Below are 10,445 nucleotides of genomic sequence, written 5' to 3' on the forward strand. Positions count from 1 at the left end.
TGTTATGATACTTTTAAAATTTAACCTTGGGACTCACTCAGTGGACATTCTTTGGCACACTCTCGGGGCCCAGCCCTGTACCTAGCGTGGTGATTTTTTTTTTATTGTTCGGCATGTTTCTGAAATATAGAGCTTGTTCATTTCATGATACACCCAGAGCTTCTGGTGCCAGTGCATCTCCCTAGGACCAGAGCATCCGGTTCCGTGAACACAAGACCCTATTTCTATTGTCCTGGGCTGCCTATCGTTAAGACTTGCCTCTTCCTTAGTAAGTCTTTTCCCCGAAGTCTAGCAGTGGTGACCATGTGGCAATCTTTGGCAGCTTCAAAGAAAGGGGCCTTAGAATTCCCTCTTTCTTGTATAACAAAGGCTTGGTTACAGACCATCTGAGTATCTTTGTATATGGATACCAAAATCCACCACCCTGTTAAAGTTATTTTCTGCAGGGACGTTTAAGCTTCCCAAAAGTCCCCCACCATCGTCGAAGTTTTATGCTACTCAGTCAAAATCATTAAGCGGTTGATGTTTGAGTGCCTGCTGTGTAAAAGGTACTGATCCTTGGGCTGGCCCCTGCCTGCAGCTCCAGAGGGTATCTTTCTAAGGCACATCCCAGCTACTGCTTTGGTGTAGATAAGAGCGAGCAAAGGGAGCTGGAGATTTGACTGAAGCCTAAGTAGCCAACACTGAGAGCTTCATAATGTTGAAGCAAGCAGAGCTTGGCCATGAGTGGTGGATTGTGTAGTGCGGTTGCTCCTCTTTTATGTGACCTGTAGATCCAACTTTTCTTCCCTCCTTTACTAAGGGGCTCTGCCCCATTCTTAAAGTGCCTCAAATTAAACTCAAAAAACAAAAGACCTGCTTGATGGACAAGGCACAAAGCTAGGTGCTGGGGTTACAAAAAGAAAACCAAAATAGTCCCCTCGAAGAACTTAAGAGTCTACTGGCAGGATACATTCGATGCACAGATAATTAGAATGCAAGATAATTGCTGGAGAGAAATCCCTAGCAACTGGGGAGGGGCAGGGGTGGATAACAGCAAGGTTTTACAAAAGGCCTGCCCTGGCCGGATCCCTGCCCTCTGCAGTGGTCACTTCACTCCCTCCGTCCTTGCCTGCGGACGTGTCCTCCCGCGGCCCCTGCCACCGGGCACCCGCTGTGGGTGTGGAAGGGGCCATTCCCGCATCGCCAGAAAACCAGGCAGGACTGAGTTCCCCATCCCAGAGGTCTTAGGGAGCCTATTTGGGAGGAGCCAAGCCCCTGTCACCCCAGTGGCCCTGGGCCACGGAGTCACCTCCGCCCGAGTGGGCGGGGAAAGGTCTAGGGTTCCACCTCCCACCTTCGCGGCGCCCTCCCGCTCGCCAGCCTCGGGTCTTCGGCTGTCTCCGGCCGCGGCGCTCGGCGGCGCTCGGCTGTCTCCGGCCACAGCCGCTCGCTTGCTCGGCTCGGCCCCCTAGACTCTCCAGTCCCCGCCGTGGCTGCGGCGCTGGGGCATTTCCCTGCGGTTCGGCTCGCAGACCCCGGCTCCCGCGCAGCCGGTTCCTGGCCCCGGGCACATGCAGGCGATCAAATGCGTGGTGGTCGGCGACGGGTGAGCCCTGGGCGAGCGGGGGAACCGGCTCTGGGGACGCGGGGGGCGGATCTGGCTCTGGGGGTGCCGGGGGGCGGGGTCCGGTTCTGGGGCACCAGTGAGCGGGGTCTGGGGCGCCACCCTGGCCAGAGAGGCAGGGGCTGGGGCCGGTGCAGGGATACTAAGGGTGGGTCTGCATCTCGGGGTGGGTGGGGGCAGGGTCCAGGGGGGATGAAAAGGCACCCTCTCTGGATGCTGAGAACCCACGAGGCCAGGTGATGGGGCTGACACCTGCTCGGGGGGTGCAGCCGGGGCTGGGCGGTGGGTCTGCCCACCACCCTTTCCCCGCCGCCCCCATCTAAGGGCACACACGTGCCACGCCCTGGCAGCGTTGTCTCTTTGGGACTGGTCAGACCCTTGGCCGGCCCCTCGGTCAGCACGAAGGGGATAGGGAGGGGGACCCAGGTCCCAGAAAAGGAGGGCAATAACCTGAGGGGCTGAAGAAATGGAGTGATAGCCTTGGGAAGGTCCCCCTGCATCACTATTTATTGGTCAGGGACGGATGCTATGGAGAGTATTTTTACATCAGGTAGGAATGAACTGGAGGACCCCTTGAGGTCCCTTCCAACTCTGAAATTCTTCCATTTCCTCTTTTCCTACCCATCTCCAGACCTCCCACACGCATTTTCATTTAAGTGGACTCTTTGAGGATGTCAACTGTTTGATTTTTGCCTTTGTATTCCTAGCATCTTGACCAGAGTATTGAATTGAGTATGAATTTCCTCCCTGCATGCCTCAGCCCTTTCCCCTCTGTTTCTAGTTTTGAGCATCAGTATTGGCCCAGGAGGTAGAGGACAGTGAAAGAATAACTAGTTCATCTCCCTACCACTTCTACCTACAGTCTTGGACTTTGAGGAGATCCAGTTCTCACTTATTTCCTCCTACCTACCCTCTCTAACTGAGACCTGAGGTTACTAGTGAGCCAGGCCTATTAGAATCAGCCTAGCACTGTCTTAGGTGCCCCTCTCCTCTTCCCTTCTAAATTCACTTGAGTTGTTATACCCATCACCACTCCCTTCCTACCTTAACCTACCCCACCCAACAACTTCTGTTTCTCTATTCTCCACCTCTTGGGTCTCCCCAGAAAAGCTGGACCTGGGGAGGAATGTGGAAGCATGGGAGACCGCACAATTTCAACCTTTATCTAGACTTTTGTCTCCTCATTCCAGACCTTGAGGGTGCAATATCCCCAAGAGAAAGGGGAGAACCTTCATCAAGTGGGTGGGTTCATTGGGGAAAGGTATGGGCAAGACTTGGGGAATCAACCTCAGATTTATGCCATTTCTCCCTAAAGAGCCGTGGGGAAGACATGCCTGCTAATCAGCTACACCACCAATGCCTTCCCTGGAGAGTACATCCCTACTGTGTGAGCATCTAGAACCTGGGGAATCTTCTGGTTTTGGAACAGGGCAATTGAAGACATCCAACTAGACCAAAGGGATACATGTGTGGGTTTGGCCCCTGCCTGTGCAAGAGATAGGAAGACCTTGGAGACAGGAGGGCAAATGAGAGTTTGCTACAGTCTACATTTCCTGAGGACACAATGTTCCTGATTCTGAAGGGGCGGGGAGGAGCAGGGCAATGGTGGTGAGGCTATGACTTCTGAAGATCCCTATACAGAACTCTGGGGGGATCCAGGATCCAAATCCCTCAATTCTGACTTCCATCTCTTATCCCTCCAGTTTCGACAATTACTCAGCCAATGTGATGGTAGATGGAAAGCCAGTGAACCTGGGGCTATGGGACACAGCTGGGCAGGAAGACTATGACCGGCTTCGACCCCTCTCTTATCCCCAGACTGTATGTAGTCCCTGCAGTTCCCTACCTTCTCTCCCTCCCAGGCTGAGTAGGGCCAGTACTCAGGGGTCTGAGGTTCTGAGGAGAATTGGGATTTTAATATCCAGACTTAGAGGTCAGGGTTGGGATCTTACAGTGGGGCAAGGTGGGTAAAATAGAGGGTGGGGAGGACTTCTTTCACCAGCAAGCCACTGACCACCCTTTCCTACATAGGATGTCTTCCTGATATGTTTCTCCCTGGTGAGTCCAGCCTCCTTCGAGAATGTCCGTGCCAAGGTACTATGTGGGCAAGGGCAGGAAGGAAAGCTATGCTAGGAACACTACTCTTTTCTTCCTTTTCAGAAGCATGAGGCCCAGGGAGGGGGAGAGGCCCATGGCTAGAGAACAGGGGCCACAAAAATGGGACAGCCTATCTTAGCATCTTGTACTTCCCATAGTGGTACCCTGAGGTACGACATCACTGCCCCAACACACCAATAATCCTCGTGGGCACCAAGCTGGACCTTCGAGATGACAAGGACACCATTGAACGGCTTCGGGACAAGAAGCTGGCCCCCATCACTTACCCCCAGGGCCTGGCCATGGCCCGAGAGATTGGTAAGTAAGGGCAGTGGGCAGTAGCAAGGAACAATAAGAGAAAAGTCAGCCGAGTGACAAGGTAGGGATGCTGTCACCCTCATTTTCACCCTGAGACCCTTTCCACTTGCCCCCAGGCTCTGTCAAGTACCTGGAATGCTCAGCGTTGACTCAGCGGGGACTCAAGACAGTATTTGATGAAGCTATTCGGGCAGTGCTGTGTCCCCCACCCATCAAGAAACCTGGAAAGAAGTGTACTGTGTTCTAAACCCTGCCCAAAGTCTCCTACCCCAGGTGGCCTGAGTGGTGAGGAGGGCTAAGAGCCCAAGGGCCAGGGGGTTGGGACAGTGTCCCAGACCTCCAAGTATGGTGTCATTGTTGAAATGTTTGATTTCCCTTCAGTCTGATGTGATGTGGGTACAGGGAGTGGGAAGATAGAGGGAGGGGGGTGGGGAGGGGAGGTGTGGGCTCTGGGGAGGGAAGATCAGCACAAAGAACAGGGCATACTGTCCTGGAGGGGCTGGAGGGAGGGCTGATAAGGAAGAGAGGAAGCCCCTGCTCCCTCCTACCCAGGCCTGGGAAGCACAGCCTGAAGCCTCCTCCCACTCTGCTCTGCACCCAGGGACCCAGGAGCCCAGGCCTCCAGCTAGCACAGGAGGGAGCAGGGTCTCTCTCAGAGAGGAGAAGGGGCATGACCAGGGCAGCCCTGGGCTGGGCTTCCCAGGTTGGGGAGGGTGGGGGGAGGGCAGGGAGGGAAGTATGTGACTGTGGGTTCTAGGACGGGGCCATCATCCCTTATTTTATACAGTAAACATTCTCCATGAACACAGGCCTTGCCTTTCTTGGGAGCTGACCATCTACTAACCAGAGAGCTTGCTTTTCTGCCCCCACCTCCCTAATTCCCTATTGGGGTCTCTGTTACTTTGGTTACTTTGGATGGTTACTTTGTATGCACAGGAGTCCCACTTAAACTACTGCCAGCCTCAGATAGTTTTCCCTCAAAAGCCCCGAATTGGCTCTGACCCAGCTTGTCCTGAGCCCAAAGATCTAGCTTAGTCTGTAGGGTGACTTTGGGTGCTTGACAGCCTGGACCAGACTGGACTCCCCAAGAGCCCGGGCACTGGTGTTCCAATGCCTCTCCTCCACTTGCCCTCTGCAATACCATCATCATCCCCTTCCCCCTCCCTCCTCAGGCCAAAGAATAAGCATTCAAGGATCAGATGATACACATTTAATAAGGCACAGAAAGCAGATGCCTTCCCCTGGTTCAGGATGCAGATCTCCTAACCCACCAGATACCCTCCATCTACCGGCAGAGCTGAGCCAGTAGTCATGGCACTCTGGTCACTCAGCAGGAAAAGGATGGCGTTCACCACGTCCTCCACCTCTGCAGGGGGAATAGGGCGATATCTAGAGGCTGGGAGACTGCTGTGTCTTCACAGCCATGGTAGGGCCCCTGCCCCTTTTAAAGAGGATTGTGCATTCTTGTACCCATGGCAAGTGCTGGGGACTAAGGTTCTGTCCCAGGCCTCTTGGAAGGCACCAAAACATAAACAATTAGAGGGAGAAGGGAAGGAGTGGATGGCATTTGGCCTTGAGGACCCACTGCTCACCCTCAATTCACCTGCAAACTTGCCCAGTGGGATTCGGCTTAGCATGGACTCTGCTTTCTGGGCGTCACTCCAGTTGGCCCTGCCCATGGCAGTCATCACCACGGTAGGATTCACTGTGTTCACTCGGATCTGGGTTAGAGGGGTTCAGGTTGGCCCTTCAGGGGCATGGCCACACCTGGGGCAAGCCTGGGGAATCTCAGGATCTGAGCTGAAAGGGACCTCTCTACAATGTACCTGTCAAGTGGTTCTCCAGCTTTTGTCTGAAGACCCCTACCCCCACTTCCTTGTTCTACTTTCAGAAAGCTTTTTTTTTTCTGATAGTAAGCCTACATTTGCTTCTTTGTAACTTTTACCCATTCCTTCTGACTCTGCCAATCAGTCAGTAGGAATTTATTAAGTGCCTACTATGTGCCATGCACAGGGACCATAGCAAACAAATCTAATACCTCTTCCAAAAAACACCCATTCAATTATGGGAACACAGCTATGACAAAATATCACCCTCAGTATTTTCTTCTATGGGCTTCTTGGGGTTGTTTTCTTTTTAGGCAACTGGGGTAAAGTGACTTGTCCAGGGTCAAACAGCTAGTAAGTATCTGAGGCCAGATTTGAACTCAGGTCTTCCTGACTCCAAGCCTGGTGCTGTATCCACTTTGGCACCTAAACATTCCCAGTTCCTTCAAGTGATAGGACATGAACTTGAGACCCATTTCTATCCAGCCTCTCCTCCAAACACTATCTTAACAATGTACTTCCTAAAATGTGGCACCCACAACTTTAGAGACTATTCTAGCTGTGGGCTGACCACGGCAGAGGAGGGGAGGACTTTTATTTCTTGCTGGGGAGAGGCCCTTTTTGGACTTATAACAAGTAGACTTAGATGTCTCAGATCTTACCTTGTGGGGTCCCAGCTCCAGAGCCATCACCTTGGTTAGCATATCCATGGCACCTTTTGTGGAGCCTGATGAGGGATAATGGGGTGGAGAGGGAGAGAGTAAAAGAGTTAAGTCAGTTATTTAGGAGAATTAAAAGAGGTAGTTGGCAAGTGTATAGAGAAGGAGAGGAACCCAAAGGTCAGGAACTGTGTTTTTGCCTTGCTTTGTATCTCCAGTGTTTAACACAGTGCCTGGCACATAGTAGGCACTTAATAAATGCTTGTTGATTGACCAAGATGGTCAGAGTTAGAGAACTCAAGGGTTGGAAGGAGCCTGGGGTAACTGGAAGATTAAGCCCTGGCCTGAGCATAAGAAAACTTGGTTTCCAGTCCTCCCTTTCACCAATTCCCTATGGATACTTCTGTGGGCCTCAGTTTTTTCACCTGTAAAGTGAAGAGATTAGATTATATGATCTCTCAGGTTCCTTTTAGCTCTTCTATTCTAAATTAAGACAGGAAACTTGGCCTAATGGTTTAAATTGTTGAATTGAGCAGCTGGAAAAAGGACGATGAGGGAGGGCTAAAGGGGTGGGCACTCACAGTAGATGGCATGGTCCTTTACAGCACGTTGGGAGGCCTGGCTGGAGACATTGACAATAGCTCCTGGGGCGCCTCGGGCTATCAACCCCTGGGCGACCATCTAGAACTCAGGAGAAAAGCAGGGGAATGAAACAGAAGGGTGAAAGAGAAGGAGTTTGAACAAGGGACTTCAAGTATGCTATAATTTCCCATCTTGTTTTAATTCCCAAACTTTGTGTCACAACTCACCTGGGACACTTGGACCACTGACCGAAAATTCACATCAAAAGACCTGGGGATAGACACCAAACACAGTCATAGCTAAAAGGGAAAATAGCTCTCTACTCAGAGCCCCAGGGCCCAGCCTACTTTCTTCAGCTGAGCAGATAAGGTGGATTCTCACTCAAGAGAGAATTATAAAAATTCCAGACTGGATTCCAAGGGTCTGCCTTTTCTGGGTTGGTTTTCCCCACTATCCTGGGGCCCTGCTTTTTTTCTTTTTTTAACCCCTAGGGCTTACCTATCACAAGCCTCCTTAGTGACTTCCAGGAAAGGCTGTAGCAAGGCTACACCTGCATTGTTCACCAACAGGTCCACAGGGCCGATGGTACTCAGAGCCCGCTCTGTGGCCTCCCAGTCTCCCAGATCCACACATAAAGTCTCTATTCCTGGGCACTTCAGGGGGATTGGAAAGGGTTATTAGGCAACAATAAGAGAAAAGCTTCCCATGGTAGAGAGTTCCTGATACCAGCCAGGAGTTCAGGAAGGAGGCACCAAATTGGGGAATGACAGTGGGAAAGTGAGATGGTCAGATGATAATGAATAGGCCATAGGCTCCCATATTCTAGGAGTGTTTCCACTAATGGTTAAAATGATGGAGTGGCAGTACCTTAAGAAGGCTTGCAAAATGAGTGACAGGTGGAGGTGCTCCTTGCCTCTCCAGCAGATCCTGTAGCTCCTGGCAATGGTCTTTGGGCACTTTGAGGCCCCTCAGAAAACAGAATGTCTTAGTTCTAAATACTGAAGCAGAATTGGATATCTCAAGGAAACTGAAGGCTCTTTGTCCTGCCACCCTATACACTTTTTGGGGGGGGGGGGCGGGCAATTGGGGTTGAGTGATTTGCCCAGGGTCACACAGCTAGTATGTGGCTGAGGGCAAATTTGAACTCAGGTCTTCCTGACTCCAGGGCCAGTGCTCTATCCATTGCAGCACCTAGCTAACCTAGCTGCCCCCTCATACCTCTGTGCATGTCACCACAAGAGCTACTACTGTGCCCCCAAATAACTTCAAGTACTTTCTTAAGGAGCAGGGAGCAGCAGTGGCCTCAGCCTCTGGAAACAGTCCAGTGTTGTGGAGTCCCAAGGCTGTACCCAAGTGTGACCTGGGAGGTCATCAGATGAGTGGACATGAATGTGTAGAGAACAGGTGTAGGGGGCTAAGAGTGGGTGGTGATTCTCACAGTATGGCCCTCAAGACCTGCAGCATCAATTTGGTAGAGTGGAAGAGAGATCGAAAAAGAAAGAAATATAATAGCCTACGTGCAAAGTTTAAAAATCACTCTGTATATGCCACTTATTGTACAGCAGACATCTTAAGAGAATGTTATTACTGGAGTCGGGAAGACCTGGGTTTGAACCCCACATCTGACATTTACTAATTCTGAGCAAGTCACTTAACTCCTTTAAGCTTGTTTCTTCATATGTAAAATAAGAATAATAATAGTAACTGAGAGGCATCAGGGCTTAGATGGGAGCCAGCCTGGGTCAGGAAGTCCTGGGTTCAGGTCCCAGCTGCTGAGCCCTCCTGGCTGTGTAACCCAGAACGAATCATTTAACTGCTTGATTCTCCCATCCCCACCCCTATCCCCCAAGCAACTCTTTAGGGCCATAAGTACCACAGCAGTCTCCCTGGTAGAAGGAATTTTCTCATCAGTAATTCTCTTTATGAATGAAACCACAGAGAAGTTAAAAAAAAAATAATACCCTACCTCCCTGGATGGTTGTGAGGATCAAAAGACACAGGTGTATAAAGGGCTTTGCAAATCTTCAAATGCATTGTGTAAATGTCGGCTATTATTACTGTGTGTCAGTATCATATCTCCGTTTTATAGATAAAGAAACAGAGGGTCCGAAAAGTGTAAAGATACCCGTAGTCACACAGGAAGTAAGGCACAGAGTTCGAATGTGAAACTAGGTCTTCGCACCTAAGTCCAACTCTGTTACCTCTGGATCCCTGGCTTTTGCTGCTGTTTTTGGTGGGGAGGGCGGGGCAGGAGGAAGGTGACTGAAGAGGCTGACCCGCGGGTCAGCTGGCGTCGAGCAGCCTGGCTTCTCCAGACTCACGCGCCTAGATGGCTGGGGCAAAGTTCTAGTGGGCGGGGAGGGGCGGGGCGGGGCTGGGGCTGGAAAGGACTGCTGGGCTCGGAGATCCCCACTTACCTCCTGGGCCAGGCTGACCAGGTCCTCCTGGGTCCGGCTCACTGCTACCACTTGGGCTCCGCTAGCAAACAGCGCCTTGGCAGTGTCCCTCCCGATGCCTGCAACGTCCCGAGACACTTAGGGATGGGTCCGGGTTTCAACCGTCTAGACCGCTTGGCCCCCACTGCCCCCGACCCCCTGCCCCAGCCCCATCTTCAGCCCAAGCCCAGCCCTGGCCCAACCTTTGCCCGCTCCGGTGACCAGCGCCCGGCGGCCGGCGAAGCTTCGCTCCATCTCGACGACTATTAACACACTTGTCCCCGAGTGGATTCTGAGGTCCAAAGATGACGCGGGGGTCCAATCTGGGCAGGGAGGGAGGGAGGAGAGAAAAGATAGTGTATCCAATCAGAAGTCTCTCTCCAGGAGGGAAGGTGGTACTACTCGAATAGCTTCGGCTGTATTAGCGTGGCCGGGGGTGGGGCTGGTCAAGAGGTTATGATTGGCTAAAAACTGGGGTGAAGGTGGAGCTGTGGTCGGGGGCGTAGCTTAGCAGCCTCTTCAGCTTAACTCTTCTGCTTCCTGTCTCGCCCTGTATTGAGCTGGCCCAGGAGATCTCTATCCTCTATCCTTGCGACTGCCCCACTTGTTATAATTTCATATAATAATTATGTGTCTGTGTGTTATACCCAGTCCTAGCATACATTATTGCCCTTTACACACCCTATGGTTCTGTCTAAAGTGTCCTTCTTGCTGAACACTCCCATCTTCCCTCCCTGCACCTTTGCCTAAGCTGTCTCACGGGTCTGGAAAGCTTTCCGTCCCCACCCTGTCTCTTACAAAAGTCAGCTCAAGTGCCATGTATCTCCCCTGAAAAATGATGATGTGTATGTAAGGTACTGTCTCTTTCATATAATTGGTTACTGAAAATGGGCAGAAAAGAAAAATTCGTGAAAGGAAAACT

General features: G+C 51.6%; 2 protein-coding genes across 4 annotated transcripts; one reads left to right on the plus strand and one right to left on the minus strand.

Moving 5' to 3' along the window:
• Nucleotides 1-1,474: 1,474 nt before the first annotated feature.
• Nucleotides 1,475-4,725, plus strand: LOC114031332 (ras-related C3 botulinum toxin substrate 3). Of its 2 annotated transcripts, none has more exons than XM_027846390.1 (6): nucleotides 1,475-1,588; nucleotides 2,922-2,993; nucleotides 3,310-3,427; nucleotides 3,638-3,700; nucleotides 3,862-4,021; nucleotides 4,138-4,725. In XM_027846390.1, exons 1-6 carry the CDS (start codon nucleotides 1,554-1,556, stop codon nucleotides 4,266-4,268), a joined length of 579 nt encoding a protein of 192 aa, XP_027702191.1. In that variant the 5' UTR covers nucleotides 1,475-1,553; the 3' UTR covers nucleotides 4,269-4,725. The 2 variants fall into 2 exon arrangements, with proteins under 2 accessions (XP_027702191.1, XP_027702192.1); XM_027846391.1 differs by having other exon boundaries at nucleotides 1,480-1,588; nucleotides 3,862-4,025; nucleotides 4,138-4,198.
• Nucleotides 4,726-5,216: 491 nt separating this feature from the next.
• Nucleotides 5,217-9,886, minus strand: LOC114031337 (L-xylulose reductase-like). 2 transcript variants are annotated; one of them, XM_027846397.1, is made up of 8 exons: nucleotides 9,727-9,881; nucleotides 9,506-9,603; nucleotides 7,587-7,741; nucleotides 7,316-7,358; nucleotides 7,088-7,187; nucleotides 6,510-6,574; nucleotides 5,625-5,742; nucleotides 5,217-5,387 (listed from the first exon to the last, which is right to left on the minus strand). In XM_027846397.1, exons 1-8 carry the CDS (start codon nucleotides 9,776-9,778, stop codon nucleotides 5,284-5,286), a joined length of 735 nt encoding a protein of 244 aa, XP_027702198.1. In that variant the 5' UTR covers nucleotides 9,779-9,881; the 3' UTR covers nucleotides 5,217-5,283. The 2 variants fall into 2 exon arrangements, with proteins under 2 accessions (XP_027702198.1, XP_027702199.1); XM_027846398.1 differs by having other exon boundaries at nucleotides 5,284-5,387; nucleotides 5,614-5,742; nucleotides 9,727-9,886.
• Nucleotides 9,887-10,445: the final 559 nt, after the last annotated feature.

The sequence above is a fragment of the Vombatus ursinus genome, unplaced genomic scaffold, assembly GCF_900497805.2.
Source record: "Vombatus ursinus unplaced genomic scaffold, bare-nosed wombat genome assembly UNPS02015150.1, whole genome shotgun sequence".
In the NCBI taxonomy this organism is placed as follows: domain Eukaryota; kingdom Metazoa; phylum Chordata; class Mammalia; order Diprotodontia; family Vombatidae; genus Vombatus; species Vombatus ursinus.

Excerpts from the sequence above, each read along its gene's own strand:
- LOC114031332 (XM_027846390.1), top strand. The coding sequence starts at position 1,554 with ATGCAGGCGATCAAATGCGTGGTGGTCGGCGACGG. Across the intron at positions 1,589-2,921 it reads TGCGTGGTGGTCGGCGACGG|AGCCGTGGGGAAGACATGCC; the intron begins GTGAGCCCTGGG and ends TTCTCCCTAAAG. Across the intron at positions 4,022-4,137 it reads GGCCATGGCCCGAGAGATTG|GCTCTGTCAAGTACCTGGAA; the intron begins GTAAGTAAGGGC and ends ACTTGCCCCCAG.
- LOC114031337 (XM_027846397.1), bottom strand. The coding sequence starts at position 9,778 with ATGGAGCGAAGCTTCGCCGGCCGCCGGGCGCTGGTCACCGGAGCGGGC. Across the intron at positions 7,742-9,505 it reads TGGTCAGCCTGGCCCAGGAG|TGCCCAGGAATAGAGACTTT; the intron begins GTAAGTGGGGAT and ends ATCCCCCTGAAG. Across the intron at positions 7,188-7,315 it reads CAGTGGTCCAAGTGTCCCAG|ATGGTCGCCCAGGGGTTGAT; the intron begins GTGAGTTGTGAC and ends CCTGAGTTCTAG.